At 44.4% G+C, this 22,827-nt stretch overlaps 1 protein-coding gene across 5 annotated transcripts in view; it reads right to left on the bottom strand.

Moving 5' to 3' along the window:
• Window positions 1-3,288: 3,288 nt before the first annotated feature.
• ephb2b (eph receptor B2b) overlaps window positions 3,289-22,827 on the bottom strand; it is a 113,954-nt gene continuing 94,415 nt past the window's right edge. Inside the window, exons 8-16 of one of the 5 annotated variants that reach the window (XM_023827556.2) lie at window positions 22,055-22,163; window positions 21,870-21,937; window positions 19,866-19,988; window positions 19,045-19,292; window positions 14,492-14,707; window positions 13,941-14,090; window positions 10,347-10,540; window positions 5,793-5,948; window positions 3,289-4,412 (exon numbers count right to left, since the gene is read on the bottom strand). In XM_023827556.2, the coding sequence (XP_023683324.1) occupies window positions 4,304-4,412; window positions 5,793-5,948; window positions 10,347-10,540; window positions 13,941-14,090; window positions 14,492-14,707; window positions 19,045-19,292; window positions 19,866-19,988; window positions 21,870-21,937; window positions 22,055-22,163 (1,373 nt within the window). In that variant the 3' untranslated portion in view covers window positions 3,289-4,303. Of the gene's footprint in view, window positions 4,413-5,788; window positions 5,949-10,346; window positions 10,541-13,940; window positions 14,091-14,491; window positions 14,708-19,044; window positions 19,293-19,865; window positions 19,989-21,869; window positions 21,938-22,054; window positions 22,164-22,827 lie in introns of those variants that run through there. The other 4 variants (XM_023827558.2, XM_023827559.2, XM_023827557.2 and 1 more) reach the window with 4 other exon arrangements.

Below are 22,827 nucleotides of genomic sequence, written 5' to 3'. Positions count from 1 at the left end.
ACCTGCTTAGCTTAACTCTGAGGATAGAGGATTGTTCTGTAGTTAAGGACCCAAAACTGACAGCACCAAGTTTACTTTTCAAAACATTCCACCTCTATTACTGATTTTACCGTAACCAGTAACGTCACGTCAGCTTCCAGGGAGCCAGTGAGGTGAAAGGTCATTTTCCCCACTCTATGATTCTCTTAGCTTAAGGTTAGTCAACAACTAATATCAAATTCCAGCTTCTATTTCACACCCAGAGATTAACGTGTGCTGTTTGTTATTATCGCAAATATCAAGATTTTCAAAATTCACCATAGTAGCACCGTTTTACCCGATCAGTTATAACAAGCACATCAAACTGATACGGCCCGGGTATCACGCTGTCCGTAAGCCAGTGTTGATTTTACTGAATAACCACTGTGCAAGAGATGTACGACATTAGATAAACAATATCACACACAGCCCTCTCTTCTACATGCCTTTCCCGCTGCCTGTTCCACGTCTCAGCTTGGGCGAACCAATTATCTATAAGGAGCATGCTGTGCACATTCCTTTACACAGAAATCAAGTGCAGGAGTCTTACCGACGTGTTCTGACATTTTCCCCCTTAACACACCTCTTTGTGCAGCAGAGGATCAAGACAAATCAGGGACTTAACACCATACCAAAGCATCGACTGCGTATTTTGCTCTCAGGATTAAAACAGCTATTCATGAAGTTAATTCTGAAGCTCTCGTTGTGTATAGGGAAAATAAAATCTGGAGAGCATAAAAGGTTTTATCTAGGTTGCAGAGTAGTGAGTTGTACCCTGGCTGTTGACTACCCACCTTTGCACTGCCTCGTGGCTGAGAATGAGATTTCGATCTGGGTTTGCTTTCTCTCCCCTCAAATTAAAATGGCATCATTTAACCAGGCAAGGGGGACACTGACCTAAGGATAGCAAGTCCCCTTGTATGAGGCTGCCTGATGCTGGTGTATTCAAAATTAAGCTGCCATGTAATGAGAATGGCAGTCAGAGAGGTTCTTTTTTCAACAGGAAATTGCCCGTTGAAGGCTCTTAAGAATTCATACAAGCATGAACAAAACAGCAGACAAGTATGGCAGTGTGCTGCTTCAGAACAATGGATGCAGTGAGGGGCAGGTGTGCACTGCAGTGACACGTTTGCCCGTCCCTGACCCTTGCCTGCACCTCACCTCCTCTATGGAGGAGCAATGGGGCACGAGGGCTTTTGGAGCATTTGGGAGCTCTTTTTATAGTGTTGGAAGAACAGTGTTTTTTTTTTTGTTTTTACATTTTCAGTGGAAGCACTTAGATGGGTATAGGGAGACTGAAATGAACACAGGAATGGGGAGACTGAAATGAACACAGGTATGGGGAGACTGAAATGAACACAGGTATGGGGAGACTGAAATGAACACAGGAATGGGGAGACTGAAATGAACACAGGTATGGGGAGACTGAAATGAACACAGGTATGGGGAGACTGAAATGAACACAGGTATGCCCTGAGTAACTGCAGCTGGATCGTATCTGGCCTCAGGGATCTGCTGGATCAGTACAAAGGCATCAGAAGGCGAGCTTGTTTGTTCCAAGGTCTGCCAGTGAAGAATACCTTTGAAGCCGGGGGGTGGTGCTCTGACAAGTAGCATTGGATCAGCACATTGATGAACCAGAGCGTCCTGCTAACATCTGAGACATCCTGCCAGTGAAGCACAGGAAAGTGAAGCACAGGAAAGTGAAGCACAGGAAAATGGGCTTCAGGATTTTTTTTTTTTTGAGGGGGAGGTGGTCTATCCATGGTAAGATTTTCAGATCACTTGTCAGATTAGTATTCCCTCTCCTGACACCACTAATCTTCAAGGGTGGGGAAGATCCACTTTGGCTCAGGGCTTACAGAGTGACGGACATCTCTCCTGAAGGCACAGATGATGCTGGATCCTCTACCTCGCGACACTAAGAACAACGAGAGCCAAACCTATTCTTGAGTTCTCAAGCGGCCCGGAACAAACTTGTCAAAAAGTCTCCTCTAATCCTCTGACAACCCTTCCAGGAAGCAGAACTCATCAAAACAGACGCGCCATAAAAATTCGACAAGAGACCCTATTATTAGACATTTTCTGGGCGCCAACCCACAGACAGAACTTTCTAAAAGGAAAGAAAAAAAATGCAATACACTTACAGGTACATTTAGACCCAAGCCTGTTTTGATGAACATATAAGGAAAGTACATCTATATATTTTAAGCTATGTTTTGCACTGACAGACAAATGCGCAGTGTAGCACAGCTAGATAATTCGACTTGACACCAGAAGACTGTAAGTTTGGATTAATGGAAGTCAAACCCGTGAGCTAAACAAACACCAGTAAACCTGTAAACTATGTAAGCTAATCCATTTGTGGGGTCATGAGAGGCCGCTTCTTCCTTCTGGTGCCAAAAACGAAAAGTGTTAGTGGTCTGTGACTTGTGCTTCTGTTTTTTTTTAATTTTTTAATAATTAAGCACGTTCTTTAAAAGTAGACTTCTGCCATAGAGTCCAAGGTATGTCCACAGGCAACAGGGCATCTTTTCCTTGCATCTTTTCCACCACTTAGCCAGAAAAATGTGCATTAATCTCTGTGCTTTCCAGAATTTCACTTTAATAATAATAATAGCAACAAATTAACAAGTGATCTTGCTTACCCGAATCTGCAAAGCACCACAGAATTATATAAAAAAACGCTACATCGTTCTGGTGGAGGTGATGGTGATGCCCTAGTCATTTTCCACTTGTAAAACCTTAATACTTCATTAGAAATACTGACATTGGGGGCCGGGGGGGCACACAGACAAAGCTGCCCCCGGTGGTGGGCCGGACAAACTGATCCTGCCTTCCTGCAAAGCGGTGAGCTTGGGAACAAGGATCATGGGGCTTTAATGGGGCGATGGAGGATCTGGATGCTCACACCCAAACACAGATTCATTCAGGTTCTCTCCACATAAGTACATTTTTCCCTGTTTTTTTTTTTTTTTTTGTAAACAACCGAGGGAAGAATAAGCCCGAAAAAAAAACTGGAAGAAAAATGTATGATGTCGTTTCAGATGCTACCGTCCTTTCAAAGTCCACCATTAATGTTTCAAAAGAAAAAAACAAAGAAAGAACAGAAGCGCATGATACCGGCCTTATAGTCCTTCCAGAACATCTGCGACATCCTGACACGGACACACCTGCGAGGTTCAGAGACGGCGTCTGGACAGAGGCGACATCACAAGATTGCTTGCGACTGATATGTACATGATGGCAACATCCATGGCATGGGGGGGGTGGGGGGGGGCATCTCCATTTGGCAGACCATAATAATAAAAATAATAGTAAAAAAAAAAAAAAACAGAACCTTATTTGTCCCATTTAAAGGGATGCAAAGAAAATCTTCATCACAAATTCCACACTGTCAAAGAGATTAGTCACTGTGAGAGAAAGGTCCTCTTTAACCAGGAACTTCTTTTTGTAGATTCCTTTGTCTACACGTTCTAAATCGCCATATCAATGAGGTTCCTCATACCGATCCAAGAGGCAAGGCTCACCCAAAGACGTCTATTCCATAGCAGGAGGATCTGTGTCACGGATTCCAATTTACTGTGTCGTCTATAAGAGCTGCTGTTCCATTTCTTTCAGCGTCTTTTGTCATCGATTCTCTTCATCAGAGGACGCGACGCTCCTCTTAATTTACATATTTTCAACAAAGGAAAACTTAAAAAAAAAAATCTCAGGTTGTTTGGGAGATGTGCCCACCCCCACCCCCCCCCCCAAAAAAAAACTCCACATCTGCTTCGCTTTGTTGCCCTTTTAAAGGGCACCCTTATGGTTCAGTTCATTTTGTTTACATAATTATACAATCTATAGTCATATAGATTTGTGTTTTCTTAGCTATTTCTTTTAACATTTTTTTTTTACAAAATCCTTAAAAAGAAGAAATAAAATCAGAAGTAAAAAAAACCAAAAATAAAATCAACTAGACAAAAAGGGGAGGGGGTTTGTAGTAGTTGGGGGTAAGAATACAGGGCTGAGTCCACCTGCTGTAAGCCCCATGATTTGAGGCCTGGATATTGTTGATCCACTGTTCAGGCCTCCTGTCCACTCAGCTGGGGATGAGGTGGGTGAGTGAGGCATGGAGCATTATGGGGGGGGGGGGGGCTGGGGAGCAGAAGAGGGGTGCCACAGGAGGAAAAAAAGAAGATCTGGCAGGAAGACCGGGTTCCAGGTCTATCAAAAGACCCCCCCCACCGCCCGACACACACCCCACGAGATGCCCCCCCTCCCCCAGCCATTCTCTGGTGGGTCAGACTTCCACAGACTGGATCTGATTCATCTGAGCTCGCATCATTTGGACGCTGTTCAGGATCTTCTTCTGGTGTCCCGCTAGCGTCACCCCCACCCGCAGAATATCGCTGAGGAGAGAATTGTGCAAGAGTGAGTCCTTTTCGGCCAGGTGCCGACATTCACTGCTGACAAAGAATCCCATTGTGCTGAGCACTTGGATCGGACGCCAACCGTCAAGCCGCTGCATCAAGATTTAATAGCTTTGTTAGATTCCAAACTAATCTACAAACAATATCACTCTCACACTCAGATACATTGCACAACACCGTTATTAACAAACACATTTCCTTTGTTTGCACACACTACAATGTACCTCACTTATGAAAATATCATTAGTAACAATGAGGGAGGGACAATCTCCCAGTGTCAGAATGAAAAACATGTACAGGCTCAACAATAAGTATTTTGTCAGTAATAAGTTTGCAAAACAATTGTGGTAATGAACGTTTCCCCGCCTGTTGGTACATTGTCTAGCCAAAGTGTAACTCAAAACTTGTCAAAAGAGTGAGGGAGTGACAGTTGGTACTTTGTCTTCATTCTCGTTCGTAAATTTCCCTAAGAACTTACGGGGAATTTCGGCCCCGAAACGACACTGGCTTCTACTTGTCTATCTCCAGTTTCTCGACTCGCTGAGGTGACACTACATGAAAGTAGCCATCAACTGGCTGCACTTCCGCTCCCCAAAAATCCGACTCTCTTGCGCCATCAAAAGGTTTTTTTTAACATATTAACTCCAGGTCTACTGAGGTTTAACAAGAGAGCGGAAACAACGCTCTGGAAATGAATGACCGTTCCGAACGCAGCGCCACATGTATCCGGATTCTGTGAATCAATGTTTTAATGGAAAAAATTATAAAATGTTATTTTTATTACAATGACCTTTCACCTCCGGGCTGCTTCCAGCATAGAATGACACTGTTTCCCCTCACACTAAGCACTCTGCACTATGAAAAGGTAAAACCATAATCCAGATTAACAGTTCCCACGCTTTCTTCAACCAGCCCGCAGCCCACTCATATATTTGCTCTATTCAACCACCAGACAATCTGAAAAAATGTAATCAACTAATTTCAAAGCACATAATCTTCTGAATCAGGTTGTGCTGGATGTGAAATATAATAAAGATATGGAATGGCCGGGGGGCACTGAGAGGTTAGGGAACTGCTGATCCAGATGATATTGAAATTCTCCCTGGAAACTGTGTGAAGAAAAACTGGCTTTGATCCACACAGCAAAAATGCAACGATGGAAACGCCCATTGTAATATTTATATAAAGCGGAAAAAATTTGTGAAAACAGGGCTGGATTCCTACCACAGTAAATGTGGAGAATCAAAATTACCAAGATCCCCCAGATCTGTCCTTCAGTGGTGTCGTCCTAGATTTAGGTGTTTGGAAGAGACACTGAATTTGGCCCTGACAGATTTCCCCACATTGGGCGACACTTACTCCATGGTCATCCGCGAGACCACGTCGAAGGTGCTGAGGCTGGCACTGGCGAAATTCTCCTTGTACTGGCCCATCTTGATGGCATCCAGCCAATCGTCCACAGTGCTGAAACTGGAGAAGTCTGGCACACTGCGGTCCAGCAGGGGCAGGTGGACACTGGGGAGAGGGAGGAAGAGAGGGAGGAAGAGAGTAAGTGGCGAGACGGCAAAACACAGACGTGAGATGGGGGAACACAGATGAAACACAGCAGTGAAACAGAGGAAAACAGAGGTGAAACAGAGAAACACAGTGGTGAAACACAGCAGTGAAACAGAGAAACACAGAGGTGAAACACAGCAGTGAAACAGAGAAACACAGAGGTGAAACACAGGAGTGAAACAGAGGTGAAACAGAGGAACACAGTGGTGAAACACAGGAGTGAAACACAGGAGTGAGACAGAGGAACATAAAGGTGAAACAGAGGAACATAGAGGTGAAACAGAGGAACATAGAGGTGAAACAGAGGAAAACAGAGGTGAAACAGAGGAACACAGTGGTGAAACACAGGAGTGAAACAGAGGAACACAGAGGTGAAACACAGGAGTGAAACAGAGGTGAAACAGAGGAACACAGTGGTGAAACAGAGGAACACAGTGGTGAAACACAGGAGTGAAACACAGGAGTGAGACAGAGGAACATAGAGGTGAAACAGAGGAACATAGAGGTGAAACAGAGGAAATCAGAGGTGAAACAGGAACACAGTCATGAAGCAGAGGAAGACAGTGGTGAAACAGTAAAATTACACTTCAGGCAGAGCAGATTTACAGATCAGAGAGAGAAAAGCAAGCTTGGGGACAAAACAGTTACAGCAAGGTGGGTCACAGGGCTGGTGACATATCAGGGAAAGAAAAAAATAGGTTTCTAGGAACAATTCCTGCTGGGGTTCAATAAAGTGTCCACCATGCAACATCATTCCATGAGCTACACAGGAGTTTTTTGTGTATCATTTTGTGTGCCATTGGGGGCCTCTCCAAGTCCAGAATAACAAGCAAACAAAAAGGCACATGAAATACAAATCAGGACATACTGCATACCAAAATAAGGACAACATCTGGTCTGATTATTCTGACATATATAACAGAGAATCAAAACCAACAGAGGCAAGACAGTGGATGAGGAGATATGAAGGCTTGAGGGCCCACATCTTGTAGTGTTTGCTAAAAAAAAACAAAGTACAGGGAATGTTATTTTGTCTAAGTATACAGAATGTGGAATACTTATCACGTAGTCCCCTCTGACCACAAACACTGATTAGGTTAGGATGCTCAGGTCAGTTTCCTTCTCTTTGAGAGTAGATGGATTATATTAACAATCTCTACCGCTATCTGCAGCCTGTAGACACAGACAGAAGACATTCTGGAAAATGGCCTGTACTGTATATGGTTGCCAAAAGCTGACTTCGACTTGACGGCACCTAATAATCACAGCTAACTAAGTCCTGTTAAGGAACTTGACAAAAAAAAATGTTTCAGCTTCTCACAGTCGGTCTTCCTTGTCAAGGACAGGCTGACGGAAGAGAGTAGCACGTCATCTTTTACATAAAATAAACCACAGATTAAATGTAGATAAATGTGACAGCTCTTTCTTCTCTGGCCATCTCAGATGGCTGAAAAGGCACCATCATCATCTCCACAGTGTCCTTGACAGCTACCCACTAGATCATCATATGGCAAACTTTTGCATTTTTGTATGTGTTGTACCGTGTGATTATGTGTTTAATTAAAGGTAAGTTGAAGACATGCAGAGAGGCGCGTATGTGATTTCCACCGAGACACGTTCTTACGTTACTATCGCCGCACGTGAGCTGTCTTTCCTCTGCCTTTTCACAAAGATTGTCTACGTCTGCTTTAATTGTCAGCTCCATAAAAGCAAGCCATTAAAGCATTATCTTAAAAATCTGTATGTTTCATATGCACTGCATATTCACATGGACTCATCTTGGGAAGAAAGCTCACTTAACCTTGCACTGTTTTTGAATTTGTACAACTGCTTTGAATTATGACTGGCCCCCGGAGACCATCCAAGTCACCGATCTACTGGGACAAAAAAAAAAAAAAAGAGTCCTATTTACATACCCTCCCGTTGCCAAAGGAAACATGAAACAAAATGTACGGCACAGATAAACTTTTAAAAATTACACTGCTATTTCAGCTAAGCATTGGACCTCACAGGAAAAACACAAATTAAGCTGGACGGTGACCACTTTTCCAGTCTGAGTATGTTTGCTGTAACGAGAAGCATACGTCCTTGAAACAAACAGCAGAAAATACACGCATCTACAAAGGACTGTTTGTTTTTTTCCACTTAAAGAAATGTGTGTTAATTGAGGCAGGCACAGGCCCTGAAAAGCGTCAACGGTACACTGTAAAAAATGTCTGTGAAATTAACAGAGAAATTCTGTAAAATAACGACATAAAAAACTGTAAAAGGAAAAACAATAGAGCAGCATATATTTGACATTAATATTTTGTAAAATACTTAACAAAAAACAACCGTTAATTTTTCAGTAAAAATATGTTTCGAAAAAATATTTTTTTGGTAGAGTTAAATTACTGTACTTTAAACGCATACAAACTGTAATATAAAAACCAATACAATATAGTTAAAATTACAACATAACGGTGTGAAAATAATATTTTTTGAATCACGTCAACTTTGTTTATATTGAAAGAAACCGTGTTATATTTTACAAATTAATATTCTGTGCTTTACAGATAAAACTTTAAGTGATATATCAACACTTGCTTTTTTTTTTAGGAGCAAAGAAATAGCCCACAGGATTTTCTGGTTTGTCAGGCAGCTTTTGAAATTGCAGTACATTCGGGGCTACCGTCAGAACTTCACCTCGTGGCAACACCTCTGCTCAGTTGATAAGAAGGTATTTTTCCACTGGAGTGATAAAAAAAATACTGTAGCACCGGCGGGGATCATGTCCCAGCATGCCCTGCGTGCCCCGCGTGCAGTTGTAAATAGCGCTTGTATTTTTGTTGTTATTGTTAATGGTTATATTTCCTTATTGTTGTGCGTGTGTTTACCTGTGTCTTATGTGTACCCTGTCCGATCCTCGTATGTAATTAGCCTACGTAAATCTCACACCGTGTATGCGTCTTACAGTTGAGCGTCTGACAACCTTGTGTTTCCTGTATATAAGTGGTTCGGTGCTCATTGGGTGTCTGATGTAGGTCTTTTCAGGACTACTAATAAAGAGCATGTTTTCCCCGGCAAGCAAGTGCTGGTAGCTGTGGTCACCAGAATGATTTTGTAAGAAAAATACGGCAAAAAAGTAAACAGCTTTATAAAACACCCTGTCAATTTCACATACCAAAACTGTAACATTTTACATAGTGAATTTGTAGATTCAACATCTTCTTTCTGTTAATTCAGCAGGGCCATGCTGCTGTTGTACCAGTTATTTCAGCATAATTTACTAATCGTTGCTTATTCTACACTGAAACCAAGTAAACTTTACATGTAGTTGGTGGTTGTTTTACATTGAAATCCAGTAAAATTTACAAATGTTTCTGTAAAGTAGTTTACATAAGTATTTCTTACAGAATAATTCTGGTAACCACAGCTGCCAGCTTTTTTCCGTAAAAACAATGGAATTTTTTTTACGGTGTATGTAGAACAGCTATGTTATGGATTGGGCAGATAACAGTTACCTTAATGATAAAGTAAGTTGTAAGGATGCCATGGCAGCCCCCCTCCCCCGAAAAGACACTTGACTTTCCCCTCTGTGTGGGTCCATTACCTTTGTGTGCATGTGTGTGTGTGTGTATGTGTGCTGCCTGCTTTGCGGGAACCTCTCGATCACGGTGGGTGTCTCAGGATGTTATGTTATTCCCACAATGCCGTGCTGTCTCACCACAACGCTCATGCCCCTTCCACCCATGCCTTCCATCCCCGTGCTTTTTCTCGAAGGGGTACGTGATGGCACATCACTGGCACAGCCAGCCAAGAATATAATTTTAGCTGGGGGATGGGGGGGGCACAAGATATGCTTCAGCTGGTGACAGCCAAGCAAGCCTCTCCCAGACTGGGCATCATTTTATTAGAACTCCCAAGCTGTCGAACAACAGGCAAAACAATGATGCCACACCAGTCTAAGAAACAACATTACAAGAACAAAAAACTTCACGCTGTTGTATAATCTTACTATAGCTATCCACCAATGGGGAAGAATATGACCTAAGAATCACTTGTTCGGTACAGGTATTTAAATGATACCAATATCTGATACTCAGCTGCAGGGGTCTTGTGTGGGCTTGGCTCAGTTTCCCAAGAATTCATTCACTTCCAGCAGGAAGGTGGTAATTTACTGAGGCTCTGCACTGCATGCCCACCACAAACAAATTATGCAATTTTGCACTTGATGATTTATGCTTATAAAAGCATCCAGACAAATTACTCTACTGGAAGATGAAACCACCCTATTATCTTCCCTTTTCTTCCATTCACTCCTACATGAGCTAGTGACACCCCCCCCGGGCCCCATGACACCCCCTGGGCCCCTACCTGGAGGACAGCGGCGTCGTGGCCTTCAGGCTGTTGGGGTTGCGAATCATCTTGTCCAACGTGTTGACGATCTGGCCAAATTTGGGCCGGTTGTTGCGGTCCTTCTGCCAGCAATCCAGCATGAGCTGGTGCAGCGCACTGGGGCAGTCCATTGGCGGGGGCAGTCGGTAGTCTTGCTCGATGGCATTGATCACCTGTAGGGGAACATACAGAAGCCTAGTGGTCTCTACCAGGGACTACAAGGGGGGTAAGGGGTAAGGAATTGGGAGAAACAGAGAAGATTCCCATTGGACAATATCAAGAACTGGCTACAGTATGTCCAAGTGCTTTAGGCTATCGTGAATGGTCATGCTGTGAACCTAGCACTGTGTCGCACAGACTCAGATCTCCCAAGTCCGCCGCCTGCGACGGCATGATGGTGCATCTCCTGGCCCTCCTATGGTTGGATGTGCCTCAGCATCTCCTCATGTTGACTGATTCAACTCTCTTTCAGATGCCTGATCTCTTTCAGATACCATAGTTTTGGTGTCACTCTCTCTCTTTCATCCACCCCCCAAAAAAAATATCACTCGACCCCCTTTCTCATCCCTCATGGACACGGCAATCCAAGACTGTTGCCTGAAGATAAAGGGCGTCTCATTGTGTGGGCCCTGGGTTTTGCAGTTATTGAAGAAAAATACAATATTATTTTGCTACTAAGCAACATTGGCAAGCAGGTGAAACTCAGTGTTGACTTAGCAATCTCATAAGCGAATGGAAAAAATGCATTTGGGAAAGCAAGGTGTGGCCAGATGCGGCTGGTGATACATCAGTCAAAGACTGCTCTGGATCTCCACACCGTGCCGCTAAAAGCTGGGTTTGCTGAGACCAGGCAACTGTGCTCTCACATTCATACCAGTTGATGTTCTCTGCTGAGAGCTACGATGTGGATCACACAGTGAGTCACAGGGGAGTCCGACAGAGCCGTGTAAATTAGTCAAGACAATTTGTTCAATTCAGGTCCAGAAAGCAAAAATCCAGACCTAGATTTTGTTTCAACCAACCAGTCACTCAACTAGTTAGTTAGGTGAAACAAAATCTTGGTCTTGATTTTTGCTTTCTGGACCTGAACTATCCACCTCTGTTCAATTCCTTACTTTGCATATAGAACATCTTACCATACAAAAGTCTTAGCCTGTACTTTGCAAATATTTAGAAAACTATTCAGAAAAACAGTAAGAGAACAATCCTGTGAGGCAGTTTAAAAACAAAGATGTACATCCGTGGCTGCAAAACCATATGGGAAGTCAACCGGCTACTCCGCTAACACGCTATGCTAACGGCTCCCCAGATGTCTGTTCTAACACGGGCCGCTGGCTGCCTCGTCCAGCCTCTCTGTGCTTTTTGGCGAGCAGAAGGTGATCATGGCACGGGTGCCGGAGATTATTCCGTACCAGCCGTGCCTGAGCTCCGGATGAGAATGCGCACAAATTAGAGACGCTAGCATGTATGAGTCCCCTTAGCATTACTGTTACTGTTTCTATAGCTGCACCTCTTTCACTCGTGCTGTTGTCTTTCGGCCCAGTCCATGAAAAAAGATCTCTGATTGAGGGCGGGAGCGTTCTACTGGGAGGGGCAAACGTTCCTGTTGACAAATGGAGGTCTGCAACCCTCCATTTCAGAGTGAAAAAGCACGCCATGGCTACGTGCAGTGTCCACACACCCCGCGAGCTGAGGGGGGGTTAGGGTCGGCTACAAAGTTACAGGAATGTGTTTGTCTTGGGGGAAAAAAAGCACAGATTTTTAGCGGGGGTGGAGGCAAGTGATGATGAAGCAATATAAGAGGAAGCCCTTGGTCCCTCGAATCCACAGAATTCACATACGAAATTCCATACATTTAACGAACCTGGGAAGGAGAGCCTGGAGGCAGGATTGAGGTAACATGGGTAGGGAACATAAATACTTTCAATAAATAGTTATGAAAACTCAGTATGAAGAGAAAGAAGCATCAAAGTATGATTTACAACCGGCTTTCATAGGTGTGTTTTTCATTAGGAGGCATGAATGGTAATCCTGCCATAAATAAAATGTAGCCAATGGCAAGCCTTGCATTAGAAGGGCCAGGGGAATGATTTACAGGACCCTTGTAATTAGCACATGAGGAGGAATGGGCGGGGATTAAAGCCCAGGGAGGCTTCCCATTGGAAGTTGGCTTGCCTGGATCTCCAAATACATATGTGTGGGCCTTTATTACAGAGAGTCTGCCTGCCCGTAACTCTAAGAATCCCCCAACTTTGCCTTGTGTAGCAGTTAAGAACTCCACATGGTCTTAACGACCTGGGGGGGACCCTGCTCTTTGCACTTTTCTTTTGCCCATGAGAAAGTATTTAAATTTAAAAATCCCTAAATAGGAACATAGGAACACCCAGCTGCGTAAATGTGAACTGTAAGCATGTGTAAATCACTTTCAATATCATCATCTGCTAGACAACTGAAAATAATGAATATAATATTACAGACACTGCTTTTCATTCACGTCCCAGAGCAGACCACTCCCCAACTGGCCCCAGATCGTTTCCTCCCAGTACCATTTTTTCTACCTTGCTTTGAATGGCGGCTTGTTTTACAAAAAACGTTTACACTTGTGGCTTCGGTGGAAGGCAAAGCAAGCGCACCTGAAGTACCCTAAAACTTTACACTCTTCGGTTCAGAGATCTTAGTTCCACTGTAGTAATTTAGGCGAAGTCCTTTTTTTTTTTTTTTTTTTTTTAATCATGTCGAGCTGAAGAATTCAGTTCTGGACAATACCTGTGGTACTGGACTCCATCTCTCTAAGCCTCACACGCCAAGCTGACTGCAACCGGAGCGTCAAACCCTCTGGAGAGACTGACAAAGAGTGAGCAGCCCAATCTGAGGCCTCTTCCATCCTCAAAGGCACCTGCCTGGTGTACTATCAGCAGAGGAGAGATCTACGCTGGTCTCATGGGCGTGTACCTTCATCTTAGACCTTATTCACCACTGCACTCACCCGAGCCAGAAAAATGCCCCCTGTTGTTGTTTCAAGGAACCAACCCCCAACCCCCCTACTATCCAAATCCAACGGCCTTTCTGGACTTGGCAAACACTTAGCGGAGAAGTGCGTGCGGCTTGCTTTGATCAGCAATGGCAAGCAGGGAGCTCTTGAGATGCTTTAAGTGTTAGCACAGGCTGTTTCCTTCAGAAAGAAACACACTCCGCTGGAAACGCGAGCCGGGGGCTGCAGCCGGGCACTGTCTGAACCGCCGATCTACATCAGCGTGTTTTTCTTCCTTAAGTACACCCTCCCTTCTAAGCCAGCAAATCCGATGCAAATCCAGAATGGCAAAGTCACTCATGCTGCACTGTTATGCTTAAGCCTAAGTTCTCAAAAAGTCAGAAATGTTTTTCTTGAGACTACCTTTGCAGAAGGCGGCCATCGAGAAACCTAACCACTAGGGGGAGACTCTCTCCAGGAGGGAAATCAGTTGCAGTGCATTTGTAAACAATAAAATAAACCTGGAGACAGAACATAAAAAAAGCATGGAATTCTGAATGAGACTTATAGAGGACAAAATACTTCCAGCATTAAGTACTCACGTCCTGATTGGTCATGTCCCAGTAAGGCCGCTCCCCGTATGACATCACTTCCCACATGACGATGCCGTAGCTCCAGACATCACTGGCTGATGTGAACTTCCTGTACTGGATTGCTTCAGGTGCAGTCCATCGAATAGGGATCTTCCCCCCCTAGGAATGAGAAAGGAAGCAAATTCAAGTAAAATAGGATAAGAAGTAGCACTAACTCCTAATGTTTCATGCGTGATATGAGGCACGAGCAGCTCGGGGAACCATCCTTGGTGTGTAGTCACAGTACAAGTGATACAGTCCATTCCCTAAAATGTGAAGGGCAACCTGTGACAGCATGAGAACACATGTATGACGACCAAGAGAAATGAGATTCCGCACAGGTATGATGGTCTACATGTTTAGTCTTATCCAAAGTCAGTTGCTATTGTTAAGCACTTTACAGACTTGTAAATCAAATGAAAAAGAGCACTGAACATACACGTCATTTGCACATTTCACGCAATTGAGAAGGTACAGCCATTTCTAACATACTATACAATGCTGATGATGTGCATGCTCACCAGGGCGCTGGTGTAGGTGGGGTCTGAAGTGTCATCCTCCAAAAAGCGGGACAGGCCGAAATCGGACACCTTGCACACCAGGTTGCTGTTGACCAGGATGTTGCGGGCGGCCAGGTCCCGGTGAACGTAATTCATATCAGACAGGTACTTCATGCCCGAGGCGATGCCCCGCAACATGCCCACCAGCTGGATCACCGTGAACTGCCCATCGTTTTGCTGGAGGAAAGCAAAGCCACCATGTTAGCTTTCTCAGTTTGCTGTTATTTTGGAAGTATCTGCAAATAACATATTAACATTCCTGGGCTGTATGCAGTTCTGTCAGTATTTGGTAGAACATTGGAATTCCTGGGCTGTTTGTAGTTCTGTTAGAAGCTGCAAATAGTATGTTAGCATTCCTGGGCTGTTTACAATTCTGTCAGTTGCTGAGAATAGCGTGTTAACATTCCTCAATTCCTGAGCTGTTTGCAGCACTGTCGGTTGCTGTGAATACTGTGTTGGCATTCATGAGTTGTTCAAAATATCTGTCCGTATCTGTGAGTAGCATGCTAGCATTCCTGTACTGCTAGTAGCTATGCAACTATCTGTGAGTAGCATGCTAGCATTCCTGTGCTGCTAGTAGCTATGTAACTATCTGTGAGTAGCATGCTAGCATTCGTGTACTGCTAATAACTATGTAACTATCTGTGAGTAGCATGCTAGCATTCGTGTGCTGCTAGTAGCTCTGTCAGTATCTCTGAATAGCACGATAGCATTACAGGAGTGTCCTACTACTGACAGTAGTAACTGCAATTTCCATTAGCATTCCTGGTATGTCTCGACTGCCATCAGTAGCTGTGAATAGCATGCTTCCATTTCTGAGATGCTCCAACCACTGTCGATTTGAATAAGTAGCATGTCAACTTTCCTGGGCTCCTTCTGCCGACTTCCAGTGACGTCTACCTGAGTCCTTCCCCTGTATTCCCCGACCCTCATCCGGACGCCAGGAGCTACGGCTACGCCAAACCTTGGCTCTTTCTGCCATAATCACACTCAGTGCAGTGGTACACAAAGCCGTACGCGATTCAGCCATTCTCCCTGCCTCCCTGTCTCGCATCCCCCCCACCCCCCCACCCCAAAGAGCACCCTCATTAACAGGCGAAGCAGTTTCGCACCATGTCGTCTAGCTCACTGTCCTCCGTCCCCAATCGCGATCTGCCGCAAAAAAACTCCATCCATTATTCATGATGCTCAAACATCCCCCCCCCCACACACAAATACACTCCAGGAACTGGAGACAAAAAAACCTAGCCAATTATTGTTCAGAAAATGCAGGCTCACGCTTTTGCTGATGTGGGTTTCAGCCAATCGCGAGGCATCGTTGAGGCTCCATGCCATGGTCACCATATATTGCCAGGACCAGGGGCTTAGCTTAATTACCACTCTGCCACTTATTTCACACACTAAGCCTATTACTATTTGATGAAGCTGTTTTTTGCTCCCCCCATCTCACCCTGCGTTCCATGCCTCACGTTGTTCTGTCGGCCTCGATCAATCCGCTCCCCCGCTTGCTACGTGCAGACACAGCAGAACCGGCTGCCCGTTACTCCATAGGTCGTGAGGAGTTTACACTCGCTCTATGTTTTCCCGCCACTTTTTCTTTGCTTTCTTTACCCGCCACAAGTGTGGGGAAGCCGGAATGACACAGAGCTGAAACGGAACCTTCCACAAGGCTGAAGTGGAAGGAAAACAAATCTCTCACTCTCCAACATCAGTAAAAGGAAAATGCTGACAGGAATGTGTGTGTGTGTCTCTGTGTTTTTCCTTCCAAGTGCTCAATTTTTTCCTGTCTTTGTTTAATTTTATCCCAGCAGGAAACTATATATTTTCGACTTCAGGTTTTACCATATGTTTTATCATCTATCACCGTGTCTGAAACTCTCTAAAACCTTGCGGCACACAACCCATGGAGACGGACACCATGAAGCTTTAAAGAGAACCGACAATATTCGAGGTCTCCAGCCGGGAGAGACAGCCATCTGCTAGGCTAGTGGGCAAATCGCTCTGGACGCCTTTGACACAGATCAGGGCATTAACACTGGCAAACAGCTACAGAGAAGTCAAGGGAATGGAAGTGGATTTTCCAACCTTCACACTTTTTCTCACTGGATTAAACTCCCCCTCAACAAATCATACAGACAGTAAAACCGCTTATTCCTCTGATGACGCCTTCTCTGTTCTCTGTCAGAGGATATTACATTAGCACTCTGGAACATATCCATCTGATCACAGGACCACTGACTATTTGCACAGACAAGGAACAAAAAAGCATGTTTAATTCGCCAGTGGGAAAGAAAAAAACAAAATTCAGTCTACATTTGTCAGGATGACATACGAAATGACAGGCAATTGAGAATAAAGGTATTGTTTATGGTGGGTTTATCATTCACAGAGCTGTGACACACTGCTGTGAAACATGGATTTTTCTTAAAATATCTTTTTTTTCCTTCCAAAAAAATATTGATGTCTTGGGGAACACAGTTTCTCTGATCAAAACAAAACTGAAGGGGGGGGGGGAAGAATCCATTGTTATTCAAGACCAGGCGTTTCAGAAATTTCAATAAAAAATGGCTTTTCTTTTGCACTTCAAAAGTGCAGTGAAGCCAATTAATGGCAATGACTCCACGAAGGTCCCCTCCTATTAAAAATTTCCTGCTATTAAAATTCCACTGTCACACTGCAGTTTCATTTATGGAGGAATGTAAATATTACTGGCACCTCTGACTTTCGGGGAGGCTAATTTTTTTTCCATGTGTAATAATTTGAAACTGAACGAAGTAAGGAAAATGGAGGGAGGTGGAAACGTGAGGGGGGAGGCGGCTTGGTGGGGGCCTACAGTATCTGCCAGTTGCTGGCATGTCATCGTGGACGTCATGAATAATACATGAGATTATGATGCATTAACATAATGAATAAACTGAAAAATGTGCACCTGTGACATCATGCAAAAGCATACATCTTTAATGGTTCCTAATCCTTGTCTCTGTGCATCGCATGATAATGCATGCCATACACGGGACAGGTTAAGGCCTCATGCCCCCCCTCCGCAGGGCCTGTTTATGCATCGGAATCACGTTTTAGTTTTTTTTCTAGCTGTCCTCAGTGTCTTTCACGGTGTAAAGGGCCTTTAGCCGCAGTGCAGCTCAGAAACTGCCTGCAGAAGAAAAAAAAAACTAAAGAAACCTATTAAATATTCTGCTGCGTGATTATTGATCATCTTCATGGTGGTTATGGTAGTTCTTCGCGAGGTAGAATGATGTGCTTTTGTATATGGAGCACCTGACAATGCCTGCACTTCATATCTAAAGGGAGAAATTAATCTGGAAGTTGCCAAATCAACTCTGGAGAGAAATCAGGAATCATGTCCGTGGACTGGTTTAGCTACCTTTCCAGGACAAATTGTGTGAGGTGACAAGATGACAAACTGTGGAAAATGACATCCTGATGAGATAGATGCTTCATTTTACTTTTGAATTTGTATAATCAATCATTTTAGTGATAAAATGCAAAACGAGTTTGTTATCAGTTTTCATCTGCTCCTGAGCTTTGGGGTTTGGGGTCAGAGAGTGTGGACCTGTAATGAAGAAGGAAAGCAGAGAGAGACAGGACTATGGGAGAGCTGGAGTCTGTCCATTTCAGGGGGGGGGGCACAGTAAGCGATACCTCTAAAGCAGTTTTCAGTCTGGGGTCCGGAGAGCCGCGGGAGGGAGTCCACAGAGATGTAAATTGACGGAATGTCGGTATTTCACACATCGTGAAAAACATTCACGTTCATGCCCCCCCCCCCCATCAGAGTAAGGAATAGTCATGTCAGTAATGCCCCACCAACTCTGTATGGGGTCCCTAGTTCTGGTCTGTTTTCATTTGGTGGTGCCTGGTTTAAGAATTCCCACTTTAATGCAAAACTCAGCATCAACAAAGTAATACTCTACTAAGGATAGTGCTGAAAATGTAAAGATGTGCATTTATTAATGCAGTATGGTAACAGGCTCGGGCAAAACTTACAGTGGAGGCCTTAGCTTAGAGAGGAGTCCAGCAACGGACAAAATCCAACACTGAAGTTGAAGCAGGCTACCTACTAAGTAGTGATGGCTAAATGAAGCTTCATGAACCATTTGCTGTATTTTCTGAACTCACTAGATGGTGCTCTCTGAGTGAATCTCAATATGAGTACGAAAATACTGTTTTATGTCATCTTCCATTGCTGAAGATCAGTTCCAAAACTAAGGACACAAGTACACGAGTACAATAAAAATCCCTAGATGGTGGTCTTGCCAAGACCACAAGTACGGTCTTTGCATTCTTGGTTTTGAGATTCACCCTTTGTTTAAAAAAGGGATCAAAGCATGTCCCAAAGCAAACCAAGAGCACCATCTAGTGGGATGAAAAAAATACAGCAAATGGTTCATGAAACTTTCATTACAACTACTAATTCATGGTGTGACCATGATGCACTGGGGTTTCTCAAAGTTACAAAGTAAATAAGATGGAGCAGAAGAATAGCCCAGCCCACTCACCCTGAGGAAGGAGTCCAGCGAGCCATTCTCCATGAACTCTGTGATAATCATGACTGGGCTACTCTTGGTGACCACACCTTCCAGGCGGATGACATTGGGGTGGTCGAACTGGCCCATGATGCTGGCCTCACTCAGGAAGTCACGGCGCTGCTTCTCCGTGTAGCCCGACTTCAGGGTCTTGATTGCCACCACCATCTCCCTCTTGTTCGGCATCTTCAGATTCCCACTGCAGACCTCTCCAAACTCCCCTTGGAAAGACAGAGTTGCCAACTTTGGTCAGCTGGTTCAAGTGAGATTTTCATTTTGAGACAAGTCTGCACACACATTTACATGTACGTAACAGTTTTATTACCTTGTAAATAGTCTGTAGGGTTTGCAAACTACCCCCAATGCTTTTGATGTAACTAATTTTAGGTTTGTAATGGAATTTGCCTTAAGATTTCTTATGTGAGTGTGAGAGTCTGAATGTGTGTCACACCAGATGCATGTGTTGGTGACCCTGGAAAGACGTGCCAGACCAAGATGCCTTTACTCCAACCTGCTGATGGCATGGTTAGGTTGCTGTGACTGTGTGCTGCTGCAACTCAAACCAACATCTCTCTCTCTCCCACAAATTATTTCAGAGCTTTGGAATTCATTATCCTAGTGTCTCATCTTCCTAATTTGTGAACTTCATCTCCTCCATCAATGGCATTTATGTCCCAGTAAGAAAACTGAATAATACTAATTAGTTTGTCATGATAATATATTTGCAAAACTATTGCTAATTGTTTAAGTCCATTTCTGATGTTGGGACTACACTTGACTGGGTGTCCGATTACCTGCTCCAATAACTTGCTCAATCTTCACGCAGGATATATCAATTTCCTTGGCAAACTCTCTCACGGCTTCGTTGGGGTCTTCATATGTAAACGGATCTATATAGATCTTCATTCCTGGAGTCACTTGGAAAAAGGACAAGCAGCTACAATACAGGCAATTCCTCAAATAGGAAACAATGCAAGGAATGGAGATGAAGGAAGAGAATGACATCAGGGAAGTTGTGCAATTTTCTGTTGAGGCTCTGTGTGTTTGAACTTTGCTTTTACCCAACACAAAAGCTGAACCGAATTCAGAAATTATCTGCTGCGACTCACTGAGCCAGCAACAACTACTACTTCAGATGAACCGTGGAAATGTGTGGGGCTTTGCTGAGGTGCATTATGGGAAAGATGAAACCCTGATATTACTGACATGGTCCAAGGTAAAGCACACCTAAGAGTCAGGATTAAAATGCTGCAGCTGCCGGTGACGGACAGATAAGCAGCCTTGGGTGAGCTTACTGCACTTGCTTGCTAAACGGCCCAGGCATGGTAAGCTTACCGTGTGAGTCTCTGCCAGAGAGAGGGAGTTCAGACAGTGGGAGAAGAGTTTTTAGCGGCTTAGAACACTGCCCTTATCACACTGGTCTGAGAAATAAATTGTTTCCCTTAAGTCTGGCAGACAAGTAAATTGACTTAGGGTGAGTTTTGGAAGAACTAGGGAACAGCTGGTCTCAGGTCCAATTCTTTGGCCTCTACATGCAGTATATGAGTACAAACGTATCTGAGCGACAGTTGGCCTCTGTGGTCAGGTCCAGCAGACCCACGATTAACAGAGAAGACATTGAGAAAAGAAACAAGCAAACAAGCCTATGAGTCAAATGCCTCGACCAACGTTGTTGAAAAGAAGCTTCCCGAACCCAGTTACAGATCTACCTAAGTGACAAGCTCTCCGCTCAGCGGGTTCCCCTCCCGTTTTTTTGTCGCCGCTCATGAATATTCATAAGCAGGGGTGGTCTGGGGTGCATCTTCGCCCCAGATGATTGGCAGACATGGAGATTCACACTGGTCCATAACAATAATCAAGATGATACACAAAGAGAAACAAGTGACAGTTTCTGCTGCTAGTGAATATGTATAAGCACCGTTTCTCCCTGGGCAGATATGCTGAGGTTCAGTCTGGGGACAGGAGTTGCCATGCAGAGCGTTAACCGCTTGTTCAGCATGTTATTCCTATTTAGGGAGCAACTCTGGCATCGCTGTTCCCCTAGAGATGCCCTGGTGACAGGACTTGAGAAGCACTATCCTCAAGGGCGGCAACTGAACTCAACTGGTAGCGTCTGCATGACCCGGGAAATGGGCTATGATCCAGAGCCACAGACTGTGTGGCCAAGAAGCAGCAACGCTGTGGGATTAAACCGGGGTGGCAGGATGGGGGGGGGGGGGGGGGGGTGTACCACTGGCCGGGGGGGGGGGAGGGGGGTTGTACCACTGCCGAGGCGCTATGCTGTTTGTACTCAAGCAGAAACGAGTTCTGTAAATACTGCATTTGGTGCAACCTGATCCTATTGATTATGCATAGAGGATTCTGTCTAAACTGATAACTAAGGTCGAGGGGGGTGGGGGGTAGACCATGTCCCTGCATTAATATTTGAGCTGAGGGAATTGGGGGTTGGGGTGCGATTACCCTTAAGCTCAAAGTAGAAATGGAGCTGTGATGGATTTAAATTAGAATCCCAGTCATCCCCATAGATGTGAGACTACTCTAATCTGTAAATATCTGTTAACAAAATTATTTAGAACCTGGATTTGTGTTTTCTGGTGCTTAAAAAATGTTTTCTAGGGCTGGGGCACATAATTTGAAAGAGAGTGTGATGAATGATACTTAAAATTAAACATTTTTTTTTTGCAGGAAAGAGCCAGTAGGAGAGGAGATTCATGGAGGGGGTGTGGCAAAAAGAAATGGGGCGGGGTCTACATAGGAAAACATATTTTTTGTGGAAGAGGCGTGTGGATGTTACTCACTGTGGCCACTGGTATAGTGCTGTAGCTTGTCTGTGTATTCCGAGTCTGTCCTCTCAAAGCCCCTCCTCCTGGGTAAAATACAAATAGCTATAACGGTGGCCTGGGGGGGGGGTGGGGGGGGCGGGTAATACATCATGATGCCTGGTGTCGCCACAGAGAAAAGGGTGGGAACAGGAATGACTCACCGATTGCAGACGATGACGATGACCACCACGGCAATGAGGAAGACGAGGCCGGCCGCAGCCGAGCCGATGATGAGCGGCAGTTTCTCTTGCATGCTGGTGTTATATTCGTCTACAAACAAAAAATGATAATAAGTGTAAGACTTATGAGCAGTAAAAGCTAAGAAATGATGGTTTCTGGCCAGAGGGTACAATGGAGTAGCTCTGGTTTGGCTCTTTCTACGACATCCCCCTGCCCCATACTCTGGGAATCGGCTGCTTCTTGGGTTGGGTCTCCTATGTTTGTTTTATCTTCAAGAATTTTTTTTTTTAGCCGCGATGTAATTTCTGTCCAATCACCTGTTAGTTACCTATCCACTCCTACACAGGGCCAGAGCTGTAAGGGGCTGCACTGTGCTGCCCGGCCCTTTTGCTGGCAGAGGTCTTACTAATGCTATCTGCTTCCTGTAGAGAGCAGGAGGGAGGCTGCTATCAAGCTAATTCTGTCCCTAAGCGATGCTAGTAATGGGATATTTAGGGAGAATTTCAATGGGCTTGCTAGACTTGACGGTAGTGCTCCTTGTAAGTGTAGTATGGACCCATATGTGTCCCTCTGGACTGGATGAATGTCCTGGATTTTCAGCTCTGCTGGCTGGACAGGGTACACTAAGTGGTCTATGGGGAGAGGATGCAAGTGAATTCAGACAGCAGATTAATCATATCCACAACTGTAGGTCAGTAAGCATAACAGCATGAGGCCAGGGCCAGTAACCCAATGATCACAGATTCAAATCCCA

This window comes from Paramormyrops kingsleyae, chromosome 8 (genome assembly GCF_048594095.1).
Source record: "Paramormyrops kingsleyae isolate MSU_618 chromosome 8, PKINGS_0.4, whole genome shotgun sequence".
In the NCBI taxonomy this organism is placed as follows: domain Eukaryota; kingdom Metazoa; phylum Chordata; class Actinopteri; order Osteoglossiformes; family Mormyridae; genus Paramormyrops; species Paramormyrops kingsleyae.
The sequence above is the reverse complement of the archived record's forward strand: the minus strand, read 5'-3'. Positions and strand labels throughout refer to the sequence as shown.